The sequence below is a fragment of the Macrosteles quadrilineatus genome, unplaced genomic scaffold (genome assembly GCF_028750875.1).
Source record: "Macrosteles quadrilineatus isolate MER2022 unplaced genomic scaffold, UCM_ALF_1.0 Scaffold_9__3_contigs__length_116548681, whole genome shotgun sequence".
NCBI classification, from domain to species: Eukaryota; Metazoa; Arthropoda; class Insecta; order Hemiptera; family Cicadellidae; genus Macrosteles; species Macrosteles quadrilineatus.
In genome coordinates, this window is record NW_026542602.1 from 89,978,318 (window position 1) to 90,006,288 (window position 27,971).

At 35.5% G+C, this 27,971-nt stretch overlaps 2 protein-coding genes across 4 annotated transcripts; one reads left to right on the top strand and one right to left on the bottom strand.

Moving 5' to 3' along the window:
• The first annotated feature begins 2,069 nt into the window (after positions 1 to 2,069).
• On the top strand, positions 2,070 to 11,371 carry LOC129002743 (histidine protein methyltransferase 1 homolog). Of its 2 annotated transcripts, XM_054430772.1 has the most exons (6): positions 2,070 to 2,319; positions 4,755 to 4,997; positions 6,944 to 7,101; positions 7,661 to 7,881; positions 9,047 to 9,162; positions 9,733 to 11,371. In XM_054430772.1, the coding sequence occupies exons 1-6, from the start codon at positions 2,256 to 2,258 to the stop codon at positions 9,780 to 9,782; spliced, it is 852 nt and encodes a 283-aa protein (XP_054286747.1). In that variant the 5' UTR covers positions 2,070 to 2,255; the 3' UTR covers positions 9,783 to 11,371. The 2 variants fall into 2 exon arrangements, with proteins under 2 accessions (XP_054286747.1, XP_054286746.1); XM_054430771.1 differs by lacking the exon at positions 9,733 to 11,371 and having other exon boundaries at positions 9,047 to 9,483.
• A 96-nt stretch (positions 11,372 to 11,467) lies between these two features.
• LOC129002744 (pyridoxine-5'-phosphate oxidase-like) lies at positions 11,468 to 27,650 on the bottom strand. 2 transcript variants are annotated; one of them, XM_054430774.1, is made up of 6 exons: positions 27,547 to 27,650; positions 16,572 to 16,728; positions 15,512 to 15,611; positions 14,698 to 14,751; positions 13,962 to 14,161; positions 11,468 to 13,665 (listed from the first exon to the last, which is right to left on the bottom strand). In XM_054430774.1, exons 1-6 carry the CDS (start codon positions 27,620 to 27,622, stop codon positions 13,500 to 13,502), a joined length of 753 nt encoding a protein of 250 aa, XP_054286749.1. In that variant the 5' UTR covers positions 27,623 to 27,650; the 3' UTR covers positions 11,468 to 13,499. The 2 variants fall into 2 exon arrangements, with proteins under 2 accessions (XP_054286749.1, XP_054286748.1); XM_054430773.1 differs by lacking the exon at positions 27,547 to 27,650 and adding an exon at positions 19,362 to 19,788.
• Between the last annotated feature and the right edge of the window lie 321 nt (positions 27,651 to 27,971).

Below are 27,971 nucleotides of genomic sequence, written 5' to 3' on the forward strand. Positions count from 1 at the left end.
TGTACATCACATCACTTCCCTGTATTATCTTATATATGAAGAAGATACTAGGGCAGTGCAGGCTCATTTATGATAAAATAAAGGTTTGTGCTTTTTAAGACAATAACAATAACACCCCTATAGGTTTATAGGCTAGCCTATATTATAAATAAATAAATATGTCTTTATTAGGCATTTCTCTGGTACACCAGCTTTTCGTGATACACAACTTTCGTCACTATACTAGACCTTATTCTAATATTTGGCCATTAGACTTAGACAATAGACTTAGACACTTAGACAATAATTAACATTTTTTTTAACACATCTTAGGGTTTTTCTTTAAATGTTTTGATAGATGCAACAACCTTCAGGCCATCGGGTAGCCCATTGTACAATGGAAGGTCCAAATATGAGAAGCTCTTCCACTCAAGCTCAAGAGAAACTCTTGGGAGGTGAAGCCTCCCACCATGACATGTCCTGCGCTGGGAAACCTCATTGGATCGTGAAGAGAAAGCCTCTCGTGTATTGAAATTATGGTTTTTAGAGAAAAATTGGGAAATTTTATGTTTTGGGCTGAAAAAGAGAAAAAACAAATTCCCCCGATCCCCCCATACATCCCCGTTCCCATGGTCCAATCATATGCTGGTTTGCGAACTCGTTGGAATAAAAGTAGGTTTACACGTTTGTACCAAATTTTATCGAAATCAGATTTACGTATATAAAACGTATATAAACGTATTCACCCCTTGCTTTGCTGGATACGTTCCACGCACCGCCTATGTGGATGGGCAAATGCAAGGTTAAAAGAGAAGAGGCCACCAACCTCTTAAAAAAAAAACACCCGCCCAGGCATATACCGAGGCAGGAAACTCCAAACTACCTTCAACCAACCACAATCAAAATAATTGTCTATATGCTATGCCTCAACTGTTAAACGGCCTCAACTCGCTCACGGCCACCTCGAGTGACAACGTGTGTCAAGTAGGGTGTTGTAACAGCTGTTTTGTTTGGAGGCAGCTAATGGTATTTGTGTGTTTTTTTTAAGAGCATGAAAGTTTGGTGACTGGGCTATTGATTGACTCCACTTTAAATGTACAGAAATATATTTTAAATGTATTTTGTTTTAGATTTCTATTCTATATGTTTAATTTTTAATCTTTTAATAAATTTATGATCATAAATTTAATTTTAAATTATTAGTACTCGAATTAATGAGCTGGTGTCCGTCTGCCATGCTTTTTAAGTACTAAAGCGTACTACACTAAAAGGGTACTTTTTAGCACCCGTATCTTTATGGGACGTCTGGCGCTAAATAACACTTGCGACGTTGCCAATTCTAGCAGGCCGCGGCCTGGAGTTAAAGGTGGCTGTGCCGGACTCCGCTGTGTTTCCATCACGTCGCGTTGTCCGATCGATCCAACCACGATAATGGCAACCGTTTGCTTAAAAAATGTATTGTAAATATAGACTATAGTGTTTTAGTGATAATAAGATGACTTAATTAAGAAGACCCCTGAAGATGCCAAATAAGGTGGAGAAATTCATCAGCTATCTTACCTACTCAAAAACTATAGGCTACAACAGCCAACAGCAAAGTTAATCATTCAAGTTCATCAAACTGAAATGGAAAATGAATATTACAACGCACCACGAAACACTTTGCAGCATTCCTAGTCTCTAAAAAAATGTTTTGTAATTTAACCACGGCCACATTTAATTCCAGGCCACCCTGGACTGGAGTTAAAGGTGGCCAGGCATGAACGGGCTTTCTCACACCGGCTCTTACTCCCACGTCGTACACTGTCCGCCAATCGAATGTGAATAAAAAGTGTAATTTCGCGTAAACAATATAACAACAGTGCAAATATAAGAAGTATTTTTCTAGTACTGTAATCGTGATAAGAATTATGAACTGATGGCACACAAGTGATGCACATCGAGCTTTGTACGTTTCATTATAAAAGATATTACAGTAGCATAGCATGCATCGCCTTTCATCCATAGTCCGTAGAAAATATATTGGAAAGAAGAAGAAAATGATAATAAAGTGTTGTTTTGTATTCTGTGTACTGTTTGACTGTATTGTCAATTGTCATGTCAAATACTGGAAAACAACATAATGTATAACCTATAAACTTTTCTATTTCTTATTAGACCTATTTTAAAATGATTAAACAAAATGACTTGTATTATGTATCAAACTATTAACTAACTAAGATAGTGTAGTCGATCCCTGGAGGATTAAAAAATATACCTCGTCGAAATCCACGAAAATGTTTAAATTTGGGTTTGCTTCAGAATGTCACGATGCACAACAAAGTCTTGATTTAAAAAAAGGTAAAGTCCCTACTTGCTATTTCATATTTGTTATACTTTATATTTGATTTATAGATATCCTCAAACTATCAGTGGTATTTACGTTAGGACTATGTGCTTAAATCAATATAACTTGTTAACTTAGGCTCAGTTATTATAAATTGTAACTTAAAACTAAGTTCATTAACCTCCACCAGAATCGTAATAGCCTACTGCTAATTTCATCACAAGAAAGCCTAGTAGTAGTTCTCGAGGTTTTAAAAGTACTCCCGATCAAGGTTAACCTAACCTAACTAACCAAACGATATATATCAAATGAAACAATCGATATTTTCATTCGAATGAGCGTAGGACCTAAAGTAAAGTGCAGGCGTTTCTCCTCTTACCTCCGTTTAAATGCCCAGAGCAACTGAAATCAGACCACTGTTGTACAATTCTAAACAGATTTTATTCTAGATTACCTTTAGAGCCTGCTAAATGATATTCTGGTTCCCACAAGACCGTTCAGCAGTAAGTAAAATCTCCTGATTGTTGGGTGTGGCCAAAAAAAAGGTAGTACTGTACCCACAAAAGTGTGCTCTTTTCCTGCAACCCATTCAAATTGTTCAGTACGATCCACCAGTGACCTACTAACCTAAAGTTTGAGACACGCCTCAGCCTAACCTATTTGAAACGAAATTAAATGAAATGATATTTATTTGTCTGTAGACATAATATAACTGCATGAGACACAGTCAAATTATATAAATACATGCTGGTAGAAGCACAAGTCAAGTTCAGTCAACTAATAGTAAACAATTAGTGTACCGGTACAAGGTTTTAGGACACCTAAACTTACACATCATGCAAATTTGATATCATTAGGGAACTGCACATAAGTTTACCACCATCTGAAGGCAGAACCATAAGCATTTAGGTTATGCCTTCACAACCAATGAGGTCTACCAGCCCTTACTAGTGATGTGCGTATCGATTTGAATATGGATACAAGGACTGGAAAATATCGATACACGGAAGCGTATCGATACACCTAAGAACCAATATCGTATTGTTTATTAATATAACTCTAATTTTTAAGGTAAGTAACTATCCTCCCAAATGTAGTATAGTGGAAATTTGATATTTTACCCTACCATCCTCAAAAACACTGATAGGCCTAAAACATGTATTTTCAGCTGTTTTGCAAATAACCTCAAAACTAGAGCCATCATTAGGCCTAATGGAAGTGGCACTCTCATTGTGCATATTTTTACTATTAAATGTGTCAGTCGGCCTACCCACCACCATTATAGTACGTTTTCTATATTAAGTATCCATGTGCAAAAACTAGGGGAAAAAATAACAAAATCTGTTTTCAGATTTTGAGGGCTTACCGGAAGTTAGAGGTTATGTAAGTAACGTAGTATTTTGTCTCCCAGCTTGTACATTCGAGATATTTGCATTTATTTCTAAAAATTTGAAATAACAAATACGATACGATATTTGATCCAATACGGGTAAAAATGGATACATGAAGATACGATACGATAAACGTATCGATACATCCCGCTCCGATACGATACATTTGTCGATACACATCCCGTTCCGATACATATTGATACGCTATATCGATTCATTGACCTGTATCGAACATCACTAGCCCTTACAGCCTGAGCAAACTGTTAAAAAGTAAAATACAGTAGCCCTGATCTTACTATCCTACCAGTCTTCAATTACGGTACAGTAGCCTATAAATCATACATAGGCCTATCAGTTTTGAAACCAAACCACCAATATTAATGTTTCTATTTCACTTCCTCTTCCCATTGCAAAGCACGGGTAGAACAGCTAATTAAAATATTAAAATCAAGAAACTAACAGCGTACGGTACCACTTGGGTAAAGGTTCTCGGGTAAGGTCATACTAGACCTAGGGTGCGGCCTCGGTCTACTAGGCATACTGGCCTTCAAGTTGGGTGCGGAGTCAGTTGTATTTCAGGATTATGTAAGTGAAGTTTTCTTGCCTTCTAGCAGTAGGTAACCTTTTTTTGGCTTTGTAAAATTTTAAAATTGAGATGCCACAAAGATAGGTAGGCTACTTTTTAACTTTTCAACCCCGTTACAGCAGTAGTGCGCCATACTAACATGTGAGCGCTAAGATACAAGTCCCGTGCTACCTTCCCATGCAATATTTTTGTGGGGAACGCCTAGTCATACCCCTGCCCCGCTCATTGCCAGTACGGTAGGCCTAATTACTGTACTGTCACCAAGATTACAGTAACTGTGTTTGTATAAAGTTCTTTTACTATATGCTTAGTCACTGATCGTATTTTTAATACCATTGTCAATGGAATGCAGAATTAATTTTAGTGTATGGTGATGTTTTTCCTGAGTTTCCAGGTACCTATCCAAATTTCAGCATAGTACTAAATTCGAAACTACGATTCGGTTAATCAAATTTAAAAACTGTTGTTCTAGAGGAAAGCAGTGAAATCAGTTTAGACTGGGTTCCAGCGAATGAAGTTTTTTTGAAAAATGCTATTTCCATCGACATCCTCCAACCAAATGACGTTGAGAAATTTAAGATTGGCTCAGAAGTATTGTCATGCATTAAGGGAACTACAGTCTCCTCTGTAATAAATAGTACAAAGTTTGATGTGGAAGAAAATATTTGTCTTGCTGAAAGAAATCATTCTGATCTGATTCCATCAAAGTATGAAGGTAGTCTACTCGATCGGTTTAGTAGGTTGAATTCTTGAGTGTTTATAGAATAATCCATTGTGGCTAATAATTATTCGTGATTTTATATCTATATACTTATTTAATACGCAAGCAGGAATTTTGTGACAATTACTCCTCCGAAACTACTGAACCGATTGACATGTTTTTGGTGTCATTGGAAAGAGCGTAACGTGAAGTTGTGCAGGAAACTTTCTTTTTAGGGAAATAATTAGAGAGTGAGGCCCTGGGGCCCTTTAAAGTTTCGTATTTCTCCATAAGATTAACATGGGAAACAAAAATTGTTTTGAAACTCCAGCTGTTGTCAGAAATTAAATATTAATAATTGGTCTCCATGGAAGCATGAGAAAATTCACAATGTTTACATTTGCTTTGACATTTAAAATGTAAACAACCAGAACTGTCAAATGCCTATTTCACAATTTTAGACAGCTGATAAAAAAATAAAACAACTATGGGTAGGTTTATTTAATCTTAAACTTTATGATAGATTATTATAAATCTATTTCAATAATTATGAAACAAATTTTTCGCCTATTTCACAATTTTGGATGTTGGTTTGTGTTTAATGATATAAGTTAGTTATTAAATTTTTATTTTAAGTTTTAAGGATTTGGCATATGACTAAGCCTATGATAAATAACACCAGTTCAGATTTCTGCCAGTTTTTGCCTAACTCTGTCCTGTAGAGTTTAAAGTAGCCTACACCTTATTGTCTACAAATTGGCTAAATAACTTAGGTACGGTACTTAATAAAAGCTGACAGCCTTTTTACGTTGACCTTAAATTGTAAGCTTACCGTACCTTTTCCCGTCCATTGGGCAGTTTGATTGTTAAAAATTCACCCTTTAAAATCGAAAAGGACTGTTATGTAAATTGTAAGTATTTCCATTGGTTGATAATCTTTTTGTTGGCTCTTTTGCTCTTTTAAAATCATTGGAAATAATGACTGTTATAAGTTTTCAACCAAGTAATTTGTTTGTAAATAACTCCTGTACTTCTTTGCAATTGCTCGATTTCGAGCAACATGTACACTAGTATATTTTTCAATAGGCTACCTCAAAACAGGGAATAAATTATGATTATTGATGTTTATTCTGTGGAAACAGACCACATTCCACCATCAAATGGAGTCTCCACTGCTCACCAGTAAATGGGTAATCAATTATTGCCTGATTGCCAAAATAATCCATGGTCGGTTTTCGGTTTTATAATGATTTAGTTAACGACTACCATTTTCAAACCATATCAGGCAAGTAGCTTAGTACGTACAACTTCACAAAGAATCAGTCTATGTAAGACTAACATTTTAAACCATATCAGGTGAGTAGCTTCCCTACGTCATTCACCATACACAGAATAGACTTCCCAAGTAATGTAAAAATTTGAAGCCAAAAAAGAGTGGTGCAATCTGTTGAGATGGTCACCAACTAGAGACAATATTCGGTGTTGATAAATCAATCAGCTCTTTGCTATGATACTGCATTGGTTTTAATCAATATTTTACCCAATACACTAGTAAACTCTGGTGAGATGGTCCTGAACTTCATCTATTTTCTTGGCTTCAAACTTTTATATGACATGGGAAGTCTATTCTGTGTATGGTTAATGCCTACGTACAACTTCACAAAGAATCAGTCTATTTTGTAAGACTAACATTTTCAAACCATATCAAGTGAGTAGCTTAGTATGTACAACTTCACAAAGAATCAGTGTATTTGTACATGTTTTTATTTCTTTTGTTTTTCAAATGTTTGTTTCTGAGATATGCTAAAGTCAGAGATAAGTTATTAAGGTTAAAAATTGTGTTGATAACTGATTCTGTATGCTTCGTAACAATAATCGCTCTTCTTTCATTTGTCAGTTGTAATACGACTTAACTCATCAAAACTAAACATTTTTTTAATACACATTTTTTTCTTCTCAAGGTGGTCTAAAGCTGTGGGAATGTACTCATGATGTAGCTGGACTATTACATCAGTCAGAAGTCTCGGGTAAGGTCGTACTAGACCTAGGGTGCGGCCTCGGTCTACTAGGCATACTGGCCCTCAAGTTGGGTGCGGAGTCAGTTGTATTTCAGGATTATGTAAGTGAAGTTAAGTTTTCTTGCCTTCTAGCAGTAACCTTGTTTTGCCTTTGTGATATTTGAAATTGAGATGCCACAAAGATAGGTAGGCTACTTTTTAACTTTTCAACCCTTGTTACAGGCGAAGCTTTCCATTTTTCAAAACAAAAAGGTAACATTGAAACATTTTCTTGGCTCAGTAATTTTCAGTTCCATTCACTTCTATTTGGGATGCGTAACACACTATGTTTAAACTTTACATCACATAAATTGGTGTAAATAACAGCATTCAAGTGTCTAGGACGTTTGCTGTAGGGCAACTAAACTAGTTTAGGAGATAGTAAAGAAAATACTGCTGCTGATGGGCGTGACTAAAATTAAGATGAGAGTTTGAGTCTAGACATAACTTCGGTCCAATCATGGTCCTGCCTATCAGCAGTATTAAGTTATGTTCTCAATTGTTGTCACCAAAATGTTTTTTTTTTTTTTTAACTACTGTTTAAAAGTATCATAATATATAGGCCTATTACAAAACTGAACAGAGCCCACAATACGACCTAAATTTCATAAGTATTTCTAGAATGCAGATGTTCTCCGGTGTGTAACAATCGCCAATGTCCTACTGAATGCAGACGACTCACAGCAGTCTCGGTGTAGTTTCTTTTGCGGTGATTGGGCTTCGTTTGCAGACCTGTCACCTGTTTGCAACCTAATCGTCACCTCAGAGACTATCTACAATCCTGCCAACTATACAAAACTGCATGAAACCATCAAACGGTTACTGAAACCAGACGGAATGGCGTATCCTTTGTTTTATCGATTTTATTAAGCAATGTTTTATTATTATTATTATTATTTAAAGAGCAACGTAGAATTTATTGGAAACTTTATCCACAGAAAAGTCAGGTACAGAGGAAATATTCAATGGTACACCTAAGTGGTGTCTAGCATTAGTCGTTGGTGTTTAGGACAAATAATCCAACATTGTCCCCCCTCACTCTCAGATACAACAACGCTCGTGGTGAAGGAAGACCATGTGCCCTGTGTGATAGGAATTATCGCACAGTGATCGCCACTTGGGCTCTTACTTGCTTGTCACAACATACTAGAGCTGAAATTGCATACGTGTTCGTCCCATAAGCAAGTTGTCTCTGTACCTTACTCCTCTATGGTTTATCTTCTAAAATTGGAAAGTGGAAGGACTTTTATTCTTCCTCCATTTAGTTGAACAGTACTTAAAAAAGTTACTAGAAACACACCACATTGTCACTAAAACAACTAGGAAAGTAAAATACTCAGTACTAGAAGCCAGCGTCACATTGTGACTTCAAAATCTGTGATATATTTCAATTAGTTTACAATTTTCTATTCTTCTGAGTTAAGTTGAAAATCATCTATTTTTTACGTCATAATAATGAACTTATCACTGATCTCTTCAAAGCATCTTAGAAAAATTATAATCAATAAACTAATGAAACATACTGTGAAACACAAATTCCTATAAAAACACAAAATCTAACGTAAGCCATTTTCTTATTTACATTTATACAAATAACATTACAATATTTTACTTGAATTCACTAAAACATCACCAACTGTAACGATAACCCCATTTTTGTATGGATTTAAAAATAGTTGTATCATGTTCATCTGTTTTTATGTAAATAAATGTAAACTTGAAAAAGTTCAGATGATTGACAACAGAAATCAGCACAAACTGAAATTTTAAAAGCCTATAGGACGAAGGCTTTCACGGGATATCCAAACCCACATAAGGCGCATCTAGAGGATAAGAGCTTTAAATTGGTACCCAATATGCCTATGCCTATAAAAATAAATATTTACGGGTTAGGCCTAATTGCCGGATACAATAATCCAACAAATTTAATAATATCTTTCATAATATAGATACTTCCAAATTCATCAAAAAATTTGGCAAAATAAAATACTTTCCTTAACTGTGTAGTTTGATTGGGGCCAAATCATACTACTTCGGAGTTGGTGGAAGTATAAAGCAATTTGAGAAACTAGTTAAAGAGAAGAACGTCTTTGAAGTTGAAACTGTTTGGAAGTGCTCACAAGGTTTGTCTTTGTTTACAGAAAGCCAAGACATCAACATAACAATATGTAAAATCAAAGTTAACTCTTGAGGTTTAGGGATTATTCTTTTATTTAACTTTGCCAATTTTTATTATGTTTTCCCTTAAGAACAACAAATTTTAGTTCTTAACAAGCATGTTTTTAATAATTAAAAAAAACTAGTGGCAAAATGCTTTGACATGAGATGCAACTCACAATGAATACACCCAACCTTCCATCCAAGCCGTTTATTTTAGCTGGGCTTCTCCCATTAAACTCTGACACAGAAGTGTTAACTCCTCAGAGTTATACACCAGACCTGACCGAGACGATTGATTAGATTAATTAGTCTGTCACATTAAAAATCACGTAAATCATACCCAAGCCTAGTTCTAAGGCTTGAATCCCAGGTTTCAGAAGTCAGATAAAGATTTCAGATTTTTGTTGAGATGCTTGTATGTATTTTTAGGCCTAGTTAGAACGTTTGGTTATTTTCTTTCTAGTTAAAAGTTGAACTTTCATTGAGATGACTTGAGAAATTGTCAATTTTTCTGATGCATTATTTTATTGCAGGAGTCCAAAGGGAGATACTGAAACTAACATTTAAAAATGGGAAGTCGTAGTCTTTGAAAAAATAATTTGATAAAGAGACTCAGCTTTGCTAATGGACCTGAAAACTGCAAGTGCTGTAATTTTTAGAGTGCAAGTTCTTGCTAAAAATGTTAATTATAGCAGAGTCCCACCAATGCAAACTAATCGGGACCAGACTCTGGATAACCAATCTGTTCATTTTAGCTGGAAATTTAAGAAAAATTCATAGCATAACTAAGACTATATTTAAACGACTGTAAGTTGAAATAATATTTCAATATATTCAGTGGCGTAGGGACAGTGAAGTGAGTGGAGCAGTTGCTCCAGGGCGGCAAACACTAGGTGGCGGGAGAGGCGACAGGCTAGGATTTTTTTTTACTATGTTGTTGTCAAGCGTGGTAGGGGCGGAAGGAAGGTGAATGGTAGTTTTAACTATTGCCACAACGAGCGCTGAGTGCTGTGATCTGTCAACATAATTATTACAAGATCACTGATTAGTCAAATAAGTGTATACTGTAGTGATTCGTGAGGTTAAGTTTATTGTGCCCCGCGAGCCGGTATTCGAGTTGTTGGCTTATACCACTGTTGTTTAGTGCTAATAATGAACTATGAATTCGGTTAAAAATATGTCTACAAAGTTTGCGGGTGGTGAGGAGGTAAGTTTTGAACAGAGTTGAGTTAAAGCTGCTAGGCCGGCCAAACCCCGATTTAGTTTGTACTGTTCAATTATGCCTTGTATAATGCCCGAACGGGCATTAGCTTCTAACCAAGTGCTTAGACGTCACCAACATCAAAATGTCATTTGTAAATTTGCGTCCTTTGCTCAGTTCCTTCTGCTTACGTGCGTGTTTACGTGGTAAAGTTACCCTTTCTTGGGGAGATTTCTAAGTAAGGATAAGTTCCTTCCAATGAACTTCATTTAAATTCATGCTTTTGTTTTCAAACACCCTAATCAAATAGGTTAAATATAATAAACGCAATAAAAATATTAATCTATGTTTTACAAATTATTATGTTCAATTGTATAAAAACGCTAGTTTACAGTTATTATTTTTTAATCCCCCCCCCCCCCATGGCGGGTATACCATAAATCCCAGATCCCCCAGTACAGGGGGGCGGTTTGGGCCATCCTAGCTCCAGGGCGCTCCAAACCTGGATACGCCACTGAATATATTATATTGCTCCTACGATCAAGACAACACCGTGATTATTTCTCGCTATCATGCTCTTACTACATGATGGCCTGAATAGAGAACCTATGGGACTCTATTAACAAATGGTAATCAGTCTATTGGGGATTATTCAAATTTCCCATAAAAATCCTTTATTTTTAAATACTTCTTAGTTTGTTTTGTTTCTTAAATTGTTAAGGCTATGTAATTCAGATTCAACTCTTCTTGGTTTAGGGGGCACAAAAACATATCATACATGTTTAAGCCATCAGTTTTAAGTTGTGTGGCCATTTTCTGGTGTTCCTAGAAATTTAATTTGCTCTAGTAAGCCAGCCTAACTAGTAAGTCAATAGAATTTTCCAAAAAATACATCAGTTTGTAATATTTGATGTAAATAATTATTTAGTTTTATAAAAATTGTATAGGACTTAATAAAAGTTTGTTTTATTGCCAATGCTGTACAACAATTCAATCCAGCACTAAAATATTTCTTCTTTTGTGTTATAATTTTTATACCAGCACTGAAAAATTATTTTGAACGCATGGCCATGGTTGATTTGCCCTAGAGGCATGTGCGCATGGGCAATTGCTGACACGTCTTCTGAGACAATAAAATCGGCAAACAGCGTGGCAGTCTCAGTTTGACAAAGTTAATGAAGCACTTTTTCTGTGGTTCTCCCAAGAAAGGGAAAGGGGAACCCCTTTGAGTGGACCTATTGTTCAAGAAAAGGTAATACAGTTGAACACCCTGTTCCTTCACGGACAGTACCAGTTGGTTTGACCGGTGGAAAAAACGCCACAATATTCGGCAACTTACTGTCACCGGTGAACAACTTACCTCAGATTAGGCTGCGGTGCAGTAATACCTTGCTTTGTTTCATAATTTAATAAGTGAAGGAAATTATTCCCCCTAAGATATTTCTTAAGTTAGGCCGGTTTCATCGGCGTTATGAAACCGGCCTAAATTTGAGACCTTTTCCTCTGAATCAGAAAGTCGTGCTAATGGGTTTAAGATGTGTAAGGGCCAAGTAACCATAATGGCTTGTTCCAATGCTGCTGGTAATCATAAGCTTCCTTTCATGATGATAGGCAAAGCTGCTATGCCTCAAGCCTTCAAACATATTAACATGAAGTCATTTACAGTGTATTATAGGAACCAGAAGAGAGGCTGGATGGACGGGAAACTGTTTAAAGAATGGCTCCATGACCAATTCGTACCATTTGTTTAACGATTTAGCCAAGAAAATGACATCCCCCCATGTGCCATTCTTTTGATGGATAATGCGCCGTCCCACCCAGTTGTCGACAAACTTACATGTGGCGAAATAAAGGCTGCCTTTTTACCACCAAATGTGACGTCTTTACTGCAACCAATGGACCAGGGAGTTTTGCAGGCACTGAAGCTAAAGTAATTGCAAACATTTTTTAAAGTCCTTAATTGAAGATGATGCATTTCCCTTGGTTTAAAAATTAAACAGACAAACGTAAAGGATGTTGTGTATTGGGCCGCTGAATCTTGGGAAAATGTGACAGCTGGAGCTAAAAGAAAATCGTGAAAAAAGTTATGGACATCTTAAGATTTAGAAGAAACCCCTACCGAAAATGACTCAGTTAACTTGTTACCAATGATTGAAAACATTCCTGGTTGTGAAAATACGTTCCAAGAGGACGTGGATGAATAGATGGCGGAGGACGGCAATAGTGCAGAGACTCTGACTAACAATGACATAATAGCAGCAGTGACGCAAGATCATGTTCAGGGTGTTGAGGGGGAGGGTAGTGATTACGAGCCAGGGGGCAGGGGAGGAGAGGAGAAAGTGACACACAATGACCTGCAGTGCTTGACCTTGAACAACAGTCTACTGCTAGGCCTGCAGATGTGATGTTCATGAGAAAATGGCAGAACTACGGGGGGAAAAACAGACTGACAAAACTACAACAAATGACGATGCAGGATTTCATATCTAATAACAAGTAGGCCTAACCTAAGTTCATTTTTCAGTACAGTATGTGCAATATTTCTTACAAAATATTTCTTTGTTTTATAGGTTTTTTTATTGTTTTGTAAATTTAATCTTTGCTAATAAACAAACCTCCCATTGCCTTTTGTATAGTGCAAATTTATTGAAAAATAATTTCGGGAACGTTTTCGGATTAAGCGGACGTTTGGATTAACCGTGTTAGGATTACCGGGACTAGAGTGTATGTGTCAGATTGCTGATATTGTTTATTTATTTTTATTTTTAGGCTTTTGATAGTAACATGCTGTATACAATCAGAGTAAATTATAATTTTTGTGCTTTCACTGTGACCACAGTAAGCTTTTTTTACATTTACAGGTATAAAAATAATTTCACCAGGTTAAATAAATGTAGTTTTAAAAAATCAAAGGAAATTAGTAGATACATACAATTACAAAACATGCTTTCTATATTAAATTGTATGACAAAAACAATATTTGTGTATGTGACATAATTTTACGACATCTTAAGCCATAAACTGTTCCAACTTATAAGGGAAACTTGTGTTGGAAGACCTGAGTTTATGGAAGACTAGATGACTCTAAAATTGCATGATTCAAGGAGCGAGCCGTTCATAGACCCAACCGTTCTCCCCTACATGTGTCAACCGACCGTCTGCTTTCTCTCCCGATTTACAACGTCGAAACCGAATACGATCGTGAATCCGGTTGCTCTGCCCTTGCCAAAACTCTATTGTTTCTGGCTCCAATATGTATCCACCCCTGCAACAGAGATACAAGTCTCTAGTTTATTCCAAGCACTATCTTCACTTCAAAATGTTAAGACTGACGACTATGTAGAAATTAAGTGCTACATTTAACTAAGAATATACACAACGATGAAGATTTCCCATCCCCATTTTAAACTTGCAGGTACAGCAGAGTATCGATTATCCCAAGCCCAATCATATAACTCATCAGTTAACCAAGAAGTGGCTGATCAGATCATGGCTCAAAAACGACCATTACTAAATGGCTGGAGCAAGTCAATCTAATGGGTCAAAGCTGACAAAACATACCAATGAGGTGGTCGAGGAACCTCCTTATTCGCGTACAGTTGCTCTAACTCCGCCTCCTTCTCGGTGAGTGTTGCTCGACTCTCTATCACTGAGCTCTGGTTGCTACAGGCAGTGCCAATCTGACTAGCCCGAGGCCTGGAGTGGAAGTATTGGTCCGAATCTGCCTCTGGCACCCTTCGCACTTTGCCTTCAATCCTCACCTTTTAACAAAGAAGATAAGATTTTTTTTGACGTAGACAGTAAAATTGAAGTGAATCGGAATATTTGTAATGGTTTGGATGATGGACCTAAAAAGATTAAACAAAAATTTAAGGTAAACGCCAATGAAGATGTGAAAATATATGGTAGTCAAACAAAATACAAACAGGATAGGAAGAAGTTGTTTGATTTTGAGATCAAATACCTTATGGCATATATTGCCTTAAGTGGCGTTTTGAACAAAAATATTTTTTAAGTAATTTTTCATCCAATCTACATGTTGATGGTACAACATTTTAAAATGAGCTTCGTAACAGTGGACACACTAATTACAACAACCCGAGGTTTTAAAGTAAATGGTAAAATAAATAAAATCTATAATAGTTAAAATAATGTTTTGTCTACAAAATAGAACTGTAAACGTCTGTGACAGAGACTATGGACAGGCAACAAAAAAAGTAAGTAATAGAATGTAGCCTACTTCTTCTCAGTAATATCGTCAGTATCAATATATTAGGTTATGAACTGATATCCTTACCGATCTATGGAGGGGCTCCCAGTAAAATGTTATTGCTGCATTAGGGTTCTCCTCCTGGAATTATAAAGTTGACTCAATATGAAACTCCAACAAAATAAGTTAATATATTGAGTTTAAATACTATGAATGGTGGCAAAATAAATGTAAGTAACACAACCATGATCAATTGTTTGTGTAGCGAAGTGGTTACGGTCCTATAGTGCTCGAAGATATTTGATTCCAAGTGAGATTGTTGGCAGACCCCGATGCCATTTTAATCATTGGGTTATCGATTAATGATGATATCCAACAAAAATATAGGACACGTTAACAAGTACAACACATACAATAACATCATTAAGGTTTGGAACATTCCCTTACAGAAAACGTGGATAAACACCAAAAACCAACTCATTTATTTGACTCATTCAAGTATTTCACCCTAAAATTACTAAATGAAAAGATATCAAGTAGCATAATAATTCAAACATAAAAATTATTAGCCTAATGTTTGTTAAAACTTAAAAGACAGTAATCCAAGGGAGTTTATAAGCAACAGACAATAGTTTGGACACTCCAACCATCATCATTCCCAATAGGCAAACGACAATGGGCAGCCACTTTTCCAGACGCATCCCATAACCTAACATCTAAATATTTGGTTTTGAAATACCATGTTGCTTTGAAATGCTGTTCAATGTTACTGAGTATACAAGGGAAAAAATATCCTAGCCTACTAAGTAAGAGAATTAAACATGATAAGCAAAATTGGATTGGATTTTTTCTAAGCCTATTTGCAAAATAGAAGGAATAGAAAAATTATTACAGTCCTTACCAAATCATGGGCTTTCCTGCTGTTATAATTTGTATAAAACTTGAACCCTTCTGTTCCAAAGCCCTTCAGCAACAAGAAGCGAGCAGATGGTTTACCATCCCTAAAACAACAGAAGGTAGGTAAACCTAAAAACAGCAATACAGGGTGTTTGCAAAAGAATGCCGGGATTTTGAATGGTAAATACTTGGGAACTATTTAGTTTTGTTTCCCGTGTAGCAAGGCAGGAAACTTTGACCTTGGATGCACAAAACAGGTGCGCAGTGGTAGGCCGCTATTATGACAACACGCTTGACACCAGTCGCCAGTACGACATTTACGGCACAACAGAAGGCACAGAGTGTAATCTGTGGTTCTCAGAGTTTATATAGATTGCTAAATTAAACTAAATGTAAATCTACTAAAGAAATATGATGCTGGTTTAATGAGTTTTGTGGCACCGTAGTGTTTTGAAAAGACATTCACCTGGCCGGCTAAAAACAAGCGATGACATAGAAAAAAAAGAGAATCCGGCAATTCTGCATCAGAAGCCCAAAAAAACGATTGTCCGGCGAAGTCTTAAGTTGAATATACCGTACCTAAATCGACACGATCTTATCTTTAAAAGATAGTCTTTGTGCCTATAAAGATTCAGTTAAGACATCAGATAAACCCACCGATCGCTAAGCGTACAGACTTTGCCAGTTTTACACTCAATCTGAGTTTTACTAAATTATTCTGAATTGTATCCAATTATTAGAAAACATTTTTTTCTTTTCCCTTCAATTTGATGTTTAAATCGTTAAATTTATCTTCAATAGTTCCCTGCAACGACCGTTTAAAATTCCGGCATTCTTTTATAAACACCCTGTGTTTCTAATAAAAGAACAAATCCTTATTTAGGCCTATAGCATTTATTGTTTTTATCCAGATTAGAAATTACTACCATGGATTACAGAAGTATTACCTATTTTAAATAAAAATATCTTAAAGTTTAGTTTGCACATAACATATAGAACATAGGACTAAAAGAGTTGAATTTTCCACTCTTGAATTAGACTCTCTTGAGTTGAATTACACTAACTTTGATGCAGTCGCTAGGCACATAGAGTTAGCCTCTGCAATCCCAGGAGTTTTGGCAGCTTCGTCGAACCAGATTTTGAACTGATTTATAGGATCGATAGACTGTAGATCAGTTTCAAGGAATGTATTTTCTTTACCATGATACTTTGTACGCATGCCTGCAACAAAATTAAAAATTGTTATGAAAGTTATTTCTTAAGTACAAAAAGTTATTATTCATAATGCTATATGAGTTGGCTTTTAAGAGTCCTTGGAGGCTAGCGGCCATCTTGGATAATTTCAAATAGCTGATGACAAGTTATTTACTGTCCAAAAATATTTTTCAAACACCAACGTGATTATAATTTAAAATATTAGTATAGTGTGAGATTAATGTTCTTTGTAGTCTTGAACTGTTCTCCAAGGGAGTCCATGGAAGCAAACGGCCATCTTGGATTTGCCCCCATAAGAGCAATGTTAATTTTCTTAATTTCAAACAGCGTCGAAGAGTTATTTACGATCTCATAATATTTTTCAAACACCAGAGTGTTTGTAATTTACATATCTAGTATACTGTAAGATTATACATTTTCTTTGTAGTTCTTTAAATGTTTTACGAGTTAGAATGTCCAGGATCCAAGGACTCTTAAGTTCCGAGTTAACTTAAGTTAGTATATATCAGTCATGAATTCCCAACTTAAATTTGACAATGAATCAATTATTTGAGGTGGTTGGATATTTTAATTTTCAAGAATAAATTATTACAGAGGATACGCATCCGGTAACCGGACGTGGATTAGGCGTCCGGCAGTGACGTCAACGGGTTGTGGGGGCCCGGAACGCCATTACCACAACGATACGATGTACAACCATCGGTGTTCGTGGTGTGGTGTAGTGGATAGCCTGATGTGAAAAAAGTCCCTGGTTCGAATCCCATCGGTAACTTTAACTTTTTGTCAAAGATTTTGCTTTGAATGTACTGTAATTTATTCTTAACTGTACCTACATCTTTTGTTAGAGTTTTTGGCATTTATAATTTTATTTTATGAACAGAATTTAACCTTCATTCGATTTTTTAATTATCAGCTAAGTTAAATAGTTTGGTTGGTTAGGTTAGGTTATGACAGTAACTGCCGGACGTGTATCCTCTGCGTAAATTATAACACAAGATGTTAATGTACCTACCTAACTTAAATTTTAAACCTACAAATGTCTGCAACAGAATGTGAAAGTTTCAATAATCAAAGACAATGTTTAAGCAGGCCTACCTAAACCAGTTCCTCACTAGCATGATTTTTGATTGAAAGCCCAATGACAAAAATGGCATCTGGGTCCAGGATCGATCTCGCTTGGAATCAAACCAGCGACTATCAGGTTCGAGGGGGAGTATTAATAAGTTAATTATAACCACTCGGGTCCACAGACAAATTCTTTGACAAGTGTAAATACAAATTATGGTCCATAACATACTAGGATTGATTTGAACCGTACTATTGAAATGCACGCACATTGTAACTTATAATAACTTTATTTTTACAACATAGATGTTTTTGTAATGTAATGTTTTTTAAAGTAACAATAACAAGTGTTTTCTATTTAATATTTATCAACAGCTGACTATATAGAATAATGATTATGACACTCTCCCTCACTTATTGAGAAGAACATAAACTATTTTTGAACGATAAAGTCTCGTAACCAAGGTGGCTGTCGTCGTTGTCTTATTGGTCGTGGAGAGCGAACTGGAATGTTAACTTCTGTAGGGTGGTCTGGTTCTGGTTCAATATGGTCGGGTAATTGATCAGGATACGATGGAGTTTGGTTTGGAAGTCTTGGTACATCAAATGATTGCTTAGGTCCAAATGTTACCATCTTTTCTTTCATTACTAGAGTTGGTCTAAGCTGGTTAATGTGTCTCTTGATATTTCTTCCACTATCGAGTGTTACTATGTAATGTCTTTTTCCTAGCTTCTTCTTTATTACTCCAAACTGCCAAACTTGTCTGTTGTTAGTGTACATTTGAACTTGCACTCTCTCCCCCTCTTGAATCAATCTGACAGGTTTTAAAACAGGCTGGATATTTGATTTAGGGTGTTGATAAGGAAATATGGCATCCAGTCGAATCCTTAGTTTTCTATTGAGGTAGAGTTCAGCAGGGGTTTGGTTGCTAGCTAATGGAGTAGCTCTATAACGGAATAAGATTCTTCTCACTTTGTCTGTCAGGGTTCCAGGTTCTTCAGAAGCTGACTTTAATTTGTTCTTCAGGGTTTGTACGTTGTGTTCTGCATTGTTTTATTGTTTTACGAATTGTGGATATTTATAGGGATGCACTGTGGATGCGATGCTCACTGGTGTGGATTAACGTCCGCACTAGTGAGTACTACGACTATCCGCAGTACTATCCTGATAATTAGACCAATTCGTAAATTACAAGGAAAAATGTGGTTCGGATTCCACTATAAACTGTAGGTCCCTTAGTTGCCATTAGCTGTATGGGCTATTAATTAACAGCTGTGTCTAAGGAACATGTCGGCCTTAGTCACTAACAAGACTACAAGATCGCGCCACTCATCCTACACTCATCCTTCACTCATATTTGGGTTAAAATACGCACAAAGTGGCGTCCCCATCTTAAATAATTGATAATTGATAATTGATTGATAATTGATAATTGATTAGTCCAATGACTTATTTAAGGATAGAAGTTGAAGGCATAACTTGGAAATAAATTAAGTTGAATCAAAAGACATGATTTAGCCCCCCGAGCTGAATTGATAGTAAATTAAGTTGGTTAATCAAATATACCACCTACCTTGAATATTAATTTCATTTTCACTGCCCATATTGATAGACGATAAAAATCGACTAAATTGAAAATTTGTTTGGCAAAAATTTGAGCTGATATGTCTGAATGGTACAAGTCTACTCATTCGGTTGTATACAGTAACTCTTCTTAGGGTACAGTTCAGGAGACTTAACTTAGATAAGCACTTCAATATAAGGATTGTTAAGTTGATTGCATAACTGTTAATGGCTTTAGTAGTCTAAAGCCTGTATTTAATAGGTACCTATACTTAGTTGTTTATAACAGTATAACACAATTTACTATTGATGGGTTAGTTTTTGCCAAGCAGATTTCATAAGTAGAAGGAAAATGCGATGCAACTCTCTCTAATTAAGATAATTCAACTTAATTCTTCATTCACTAACTAATTTCGACTAAGATTACGAATAAGAATAATTTTATTCAAAATACAATCAGCCCAATCACTTAGATAAATAATGTAAACAAACAAACAAACACACTAACCAAACAAAAACATAATGTGAATGTGACACTACAGTCACTACACTACACTCTAGGACTAAAGCAAAAAAAAATACTTTAAGGGAAGCAGACGACTGCAGAAAACGTTTTAATAATTCCAGAGTTGCCAACATAAACATTTGTAATACTACCACGATTCGGGGTTATGTGAAATAGCACAGACCATAAATAGGCTACATTTTATTTGCAACACTATTGTTAACATGCCAAATGTCACGTTTAAATTATCCCTTACAAATAGTGATTAGGACGCTATAGGGCGTAATTTAGCCCAAGGATGAATGTAGAATGGAGTGAGAAGTCTAAGGAGCTTCGTTTTATGTATACATTTAAAGCTAGTTATACAATAATAGTTGAGTGGATGACAATGAATCAGTTGTTCTAACAAAGATTAAAGGTTTCTTTAACCAGGACCAATTATCAAGATGTCTTTTTTATTTAGAACGACTAATCTCCAACCAGAAAATATTTTCTTTACTGGGCCCAGCTACGTCCTTTAATCATTGTCTTTTTATCAATTATCTAATCAATCAATCTTATCATTGAGTTAAAGAACCAGCTGATTTTAGTCATTGTCAAAGCTGTCAACTCATCGTTCACTCGTCTTAACCTTAAAATACCCCCGCCGCAGCAAACCTGCAGACTTAGCGAATTTCCATTTGCCTGATTGGATTTAAACTAAAATGTCTCCTTAAAAATATCACATTTATTCCCTATTTAAACAGAATTAGTTTAATGAGTACTTAGGTTTGCTGCAACAGGGAGGGTAAAAAAGTTTTTTTTATGTATAATATTAAAAGGTACTGTGGTTTAGTAAGAAATTAATGTATTTTCCAACTTTAATCAAAATATGTTCATAAACAAGCAAACTACAACAGTTGACTTATTGTCCATAAGAATAACATGGGAATTTTAAAATTACAATTTTTTTGAATTTTCTCCGTAACAATTAGGCGCATAATAATGCTTCAATATACTAAATTATTTGTTTTTTTAAGCTCTACAAAATGGTTTAAAAAGAAATTGTGAAATTTTGTGTTTTTAGGGTCAAAAATGGGAAAAACCCATTTTTACCCCATACAACCCCCCATAAACCCCCGTTCCCATTGTCCGATCATGCTGGTTCGCGAACTCATTCAAGTTTATCCCGCCTTACACCTTCTAACCAAATTTTATCAAAATCGGACAGAAATTACTCAAGTTATCGTGCGGATGGACATATATATATATATATATATATATATATATATATATATATATATAAAAATTTGAACGAATGGTGTTTTTGGCCTCTGGGGACATCAAAATGAAAAAGTAAATCGGTCCCGGGCTTAGGTCTTACCATGAGACCTACGGTAATAGCTACTTCCCTATAGGGAAATTCGCTAAAAGATGGTGATACACTTGCTAGTGTTGCCACTTTTAGGATAATTACTTAATACTTCTTTTTTAGGGTAATTTACTTGTCTAAAGGTAAAGTTTAGGGTGATGGCAAATTTAGGGTAATTTTATGGTAAAATCACAAGCTATCAAAACAGTGAAAATTCAACAAACAACTTATTTCCATATTGATTGAACTTCTAGTTGCGAATTATGCTGGGTTATTGATTTTATTCGATTCTACAACAGGTTATGGAACAACCTCTTGTTATACTATTGTTTACTTCTTGCTATTTTTAGCGAATGTCCCTATAGGGAAGTAGTTATTACCGTAGGTCTCATGGTAAGACCTAGGCCCGGGACCGATTTACTTTTTTCATTTTGATGTCCCTGGAGGTCAAAAACACTACTGTACGAGTTAAAATTTGTATGTATATGTGTATACAGGGTGTTGAAAATGTCTGGAACCAACATTATATCTGGTGAGTGGTTAAAGAAAAACAACTGATATTTTGTGTACGGATATACTATGGTTTTACCTATCTTTTGGTGCCTTATAAAATTTTTTACCACTTATAGGGAACGTCCTATGGAGGATGCAGTGAAAAGTTTTAATGGAAGCCTATGGTAAATGATACATCATTTTAAAGGCCATTTTGTTCTGAGTAAGGAGCCACAAGTTTCATCTCAAAAGGACCACCCTTGCAAAAATGGCGACTGTTTGTTAAAAATAAAAATAAAAATTACAAAACAAAATAAAAAATCGGTCCCGGGTCCAGGTCTTACCATGAGTACTACGGTAATAGGGTAGCTTATTCCCTATATGGGAAATTCGCTAAAAGTGGTTCAATTTAATTGCACTGAACGATTGATTGTTATTTACCTTTAAAAAGTATGTTAAATTAAAACAATCATATTTAGTGGAAATCTTTAGACCTTATTTCAAATATTTCTCCTGATATAAATTAAGTCTCTTAATTATTTATACGAGGTTCTTTTCACTAAAAATTGGTGACCCCGACGTGATTTGATTTCGAAAGATTATTCAAATCGTTAATCTATTCAATTAAGTAAATCAAAAACATATCATATGGAACTCGATGAAGAAGTATTGACAAGACTAAAACTATTGGAAATCCTAAAAATATATCTTATTGTTTATTTATCTCTTCTTAGTAACCAAATTAAATAAAACTAGTGCCTGTTGCTCAAAATCGAGCAATTGTCAAGTACCGGTATTATACAGAAGTTATTCTAAAACTACAGTAATAACAGTCATAATATTCGATGAGTTTAAAAGACCCCACTATAAATGCTTATGTAACTAATTGAAATACTCACGCTATTAATAGCGCTTTGAAATAATAAACGCTTCTTGTAAAAATATTTTAGCATTTTTTGGACCGGGCCTTATTTCTTTCATGTATTTATTTCATATGACTTTAGGTAAGTTTACTTTACCACTGTGACAACATGATGTGTATATTCTTCATGTTTTTTTTTTACTTCCAAAATAAGTTGCTTAACATAACTGGCAAAAATAATTACTCATCTCCCCAAGTGATTGTGTACGTGGATTCCTTACTGTGAGACCAGGCCTCTCGTCTGCTCTTCTCATGCGTATAAGATTTCCTATTAATTGTCTCCTCCTACTGTTTTCAATATTTTTCCTTTAAACTCAAGAAATTGTCTGTTCTTCCATCAAAACTGATTGACTGTTGGGTCTGACTTAGGGGAGGTACGAATGAGGCATTTAGTTCTAAATTCCTCCGTGAACAGCGCTGTAGTAGAGAGCACTTTGGCAATGAAGGTTTACTAATCGCAAAAATAGTTCTGTTCATAAAATAAAATTATAAATGCCTCAAATTCAATTTTATTATTTTTTAATTATAAAATTAAACTATCATAACCTAACCGAACTAACCAAACTTGCTGATAAAGAATAATATAACAAAAGTTTAGTAATCGGAAAAATAATTCTGTTTATTAAATAAAACTAGAAATTGCTCAATTAAAATTTTATAATGACTTAATAATAAAATTAAACTGTAATAACCGAACCAAACCAAACAAACTTGCTGATAATAAAAACGTCTTGGACAAAAAGTTAATGCTACCAGCGGGATTCGAACCCGGGACCTACAGTATATCAGCCCAGCACGCTAACCATTAGACCACCGAGGCCGATGGCTATTGTCCGTTTTGTTACGGTAATGGCGTTCCCTCAGCTAATAAGAAGCCCACAGCTGTCATCGTAGCCTCTTCTATACCTCCCCTGAGTAAATACCTTGACTGTTTAGATTTGTCTATATAACCTCCTATTACAAACATCAATATTTACTCCCAAAAAGCTGATGGCGAGTTTCTTTTTATATACAGCTGCTTTTGTTTTTTTGTTTTTAAATTGACCTTTGTTAAGAGTAAGAGTTTTTAAACTCTAAAACCTTTATGCAAAACTACGAATTGAGAAGAATTATTTGACACCTCAAACATTACAATCGGTCCAGAAATAACGGAGGAGTTTTGTTCACAAAAACAGCCCTCACGTATTAATATAAGAGACTAGCTGTAACCCGCGGGCTTTGCCCCGTTTAACTTCTTAATTTTTATTTTCCGATACAGAGTGTGCCAAAAACTGAGGGTCACTAGTTCGAATCTCGGAATTTTCATATGTCATGTTATACATCATTTTAAAGGTATTTAATATACAAACATTTTGGCGAAAATATAAATGAATTATCTTTTTTCGTTTCAAAATGGCAGAAGTTTATTTGAAAAAAAATCAATATGTTTTTAATACTCTGTGTTTCCTATACCAATTGCATTTAGCCCTTCTCTGGTTGAATTTTCTTACTCGTTATGAAATTAGCTTTACTGTGATTTGTTACAATAACGGGTTTTTGAAATAATAAAAATTCCAAAAATAATTGATTTTTGAAAATTTGCCATTTTGAAACGAAAAAAGATACTGTAATTCATTTCTGTGTTTTCACCAAAATGTTTGTATACTAAATACCTTTAAAATTATGTATAACATGACATATGTTTACTTTTGAAAATTCCGAGATTTGAATTAGTGACCCTCAGTTTTTGGCACATCCTGTATCGGAAAAAGTTGAAAATATTTTTACGTTATTCGTTGGGGTCGATTTAGCGGGAAATAATTTCATTTTATAATCAAATTATTCCATAATCAATTTGAGACAGCTTCCATGGGACACTCCGTATATGTGTGTCCGTGACGACGATAACTTGAGTAATTTTTATCCGAATTTGATAAAATTTTGTTTGAAAGTGTAAGGCGGGATAAACTTGAATGAATTCGGGAACCAGCATGATCGGACCATGGGAACGGGGTTTAACGGGGTTTTATGGGGTAAAAATGGGGTTTTCTTGTTTTTTACCATTAAAACAAAAGAATTATCAGTTTTTCTCCAGACCTTTTAAGAGTTTAAAAAACAAATAGATTAGCATATCAAAGTGTTTTTACACGGTTATTGGTTACGAAGAAAATTAAAAAATTGTTCTTTTAAAAATCCCATGTTATTCTTATGGAGAATATTTTGTTAAATGTTGTAGTTGGCTTGTTTATGGATATATTTTGATCAAACTTGGAACTTTGGCAGATTTATTTATTTTTTTACTAAGCTATTAATATTTTAATAAAAAACACACTTTATTAGTTTCCCTGTAGCAGCAAACCTAGGTACTCGTTAAACATAATGTTCATTTAATCTATTAATTTAAAACCAATCCAGGCAAATGTAAATTTGCTCAGTCGGCAGGTTTGCTGCTGTGGGAGTATTTCTATCATGATGTTGGGGTGAATAATTACACTTAGGATTATTTTACTGATTGTGTAAATAAGATTGTGTACTGTCCAAAAAAGAGTAGTCACAATAAACCGATACAAATGATAAAAATGATGATAGTTTCGGTTGGTTCGATATTTTTCATATTAGACAATGGTTGAATATCGATCAACAATCAATGTTTTGCTCTTATTTTGGGTTGTCTTCTATTCATTTTTACAAGTTATAGCTTAGTCTAGGGCTACAACCTACAACCAAAGGATTACCCTGTACTTGAAAGATTATTTTCAAACAGAGTCTAAATAACTTGAATTTAATACTATTGCAGCATGCAGACCTGATCCTGAACAGTGGATTTATTTGCTCTCAAATTTGTGTGTTGCCAGTGTTAAGTGTTAAAACATTTTCGAGGCACTATAACGAATGTACAAAATTTGGCCATGCGCTTTTAAGATTGAGTAATAATTAACGTATATTAATTGATATTGAAACATTATTTAGTGTTTACCCTCTTATGTAATTTTCATATTATAATGTTGTTTAGCAAAAAACATAAATATTAACATTTAGGGTAACTCAAACTAGATTTAGGGTAATTTTAGCCCGCCATTAGGGTAAAATTGCAACAACATGGTGGCAACAATGTGACACACACCCTGCCTGGGGTGTTGGCCATAAAATCCAACCTAGGATAGGATGGTAAATAAATCCATGCTTAGTATATTTAATTTACTTAAATATAATGATAAACTTGTTGCTGGATGTAATCAATTGTATTGTGCTTTTGGGTCATTCCAAAAACAAAATACACATCATCTTCCAATCTTCTAAAGAAGTTCGTGGAAATGGGAAAAGCCTTTCCACCATGACGTTTCATATTGTGGGTAATCTCATTTTTTTTTGGGAGGGTTGGGAAAATTCATTTACACACATAGGTGGCGGGCCTGTAGTGTAGGACTCCCAACAGGTTTGAGACCCAAAGAGTACCCACGAAAAACCTCCTCTACTCTTAGGACAGTAGCCTGTGCCTGGAAACACTTGTCGCATTTCATCAGAACTGGTCGAGTTTGCCTACGCCCGAAGGGCTTACTCGGTGTCTAGCCGTTCATTTCTTACACAATCTAGACTGCGATCCAATCTAGATTGTCCTTTTTAACTTGAAGGATATTCCGGACAAAATGCAACCAGCAGTCCCAGTTTTCCTCATCCTCCAGCAAGGTCTCACAAATAAATTCAACTAACAGCACCCCAAGATGTTGAATGGCCTCCTGGCAGCACATATTTCATCGTAGACAGCGGAAGAAAGTATGTTCCACGTCGTCGGGAATCCTCAGGCAGTAAATACAGTCAGGTGAATTGGTTTTGGCCATTAAGTACAGGTATGACTGAAAATAGCCATGACCTGACAAGAACTGCGTGAGATAGTAGTCGATCTCACCGTGCCGTTGTTCCATTTATGGTTGGACCTGTCTGATGAGTCTGTGCGGGAGCGCTCTTCCGTTCTTGCAGTGACCTTCCTGATGTAGCCTTGTCTATGGTAGCTTGCCCTCCTCTCCACTGCCAACAGTTTGACAGGGGTAACTCCAGTAATCGCCAAAACAGGCGGTTTGGACAACACTCGGTACGCGGAAGCGACCCTGAGTGCCACCTGACGCTGCACTGGTGCGAGCCTCAACTTAATTGTACGCTTCCTTGTTGAACACCTCTGCCCACACCTCAAAGCCGTAGAGTAGCACAGACTGGACTGCAAACATTATGGTTGGACCGAGGACGCCCGACATTGGCCATTAGCTTACTAAAAACGGCAACATTTCTAGCAGCCTTATCTGCTGTATGAAAGATCTGGTTCCTCCAGCTCATCTTGTTGTCCACCATGACACCAAGGTACTGGACAGTTCGAACAGTAGTGGCAGTTCGCGTGGTTTGGACAACTAAGTTCCCCACTCGTAGCAGGACGATGGCTTCAATCGTTTACTTGAACCTCAATAACAAGACCCGCGATAACAAGGCACCCTTCATTATGTGGGTCATTTTCAAATCTCCTTGAAATTATTTTACCCCTAATCACATGTTATTGCAAACATCGATAAGAAGTCAATCTTAATAACAAGCCTTCTTTTATAATCCCTATGAGAGTCTTGTTATCAAGGTCCTACTATGGAATGGTCAACTTTCATGAAATCGCAGCAACGTGCAACAGGTATGCTAGTAATGATTATAAAAACATCCGTTTTAAAGAACAACTATGGACAGCAAAAGCATTTCTAAATGTATCATATATTTTGCACTTATTTTGAAATTATTTATTGTATCACAATGCTTTTAAAAGGAATACAATGAGTGACATATCACTTGTTATTAAAGTTACTATTGTATTATCAATCAACAAACAAGTTAAGCAACCAGTACTATTTTTAAATAATTCCAGGTCGAAATACACACCAGTTCCCTTATTAATTGTAAATATAAATTCTTACCTTCAATATTTACTTCCAATTGATCACCCATTACTAAAGCTAAATAATGAAGTAACAGGCCTGCCCAAACTGACATAAATACAAACTGCTATCAACAAAGTCTAACTTTATCACTGCCACAATCTTAAGTTGTATTAGGTTTATTTATGTGAGGTTGGTGGATAACATATTATCATTGTTTGTAAACATCTGACTTAATGACTAATGAAGTAGTGAAAACTTACTATCGATAGTCACACTATCGATAGTTTTCGATAGTTTTTTAAAAACTATCGATACTATCGATAGTACTATCGATAGTCACTCAAATGGAATTTTAATGCATATAATATTGTATATATCCTGCCTGCATGAGTTTAAACAATGGTTTCTACCTAGTCGAAGATAAAGCTGTATCAGAGTATTAATTTTAACAATTTATGAGT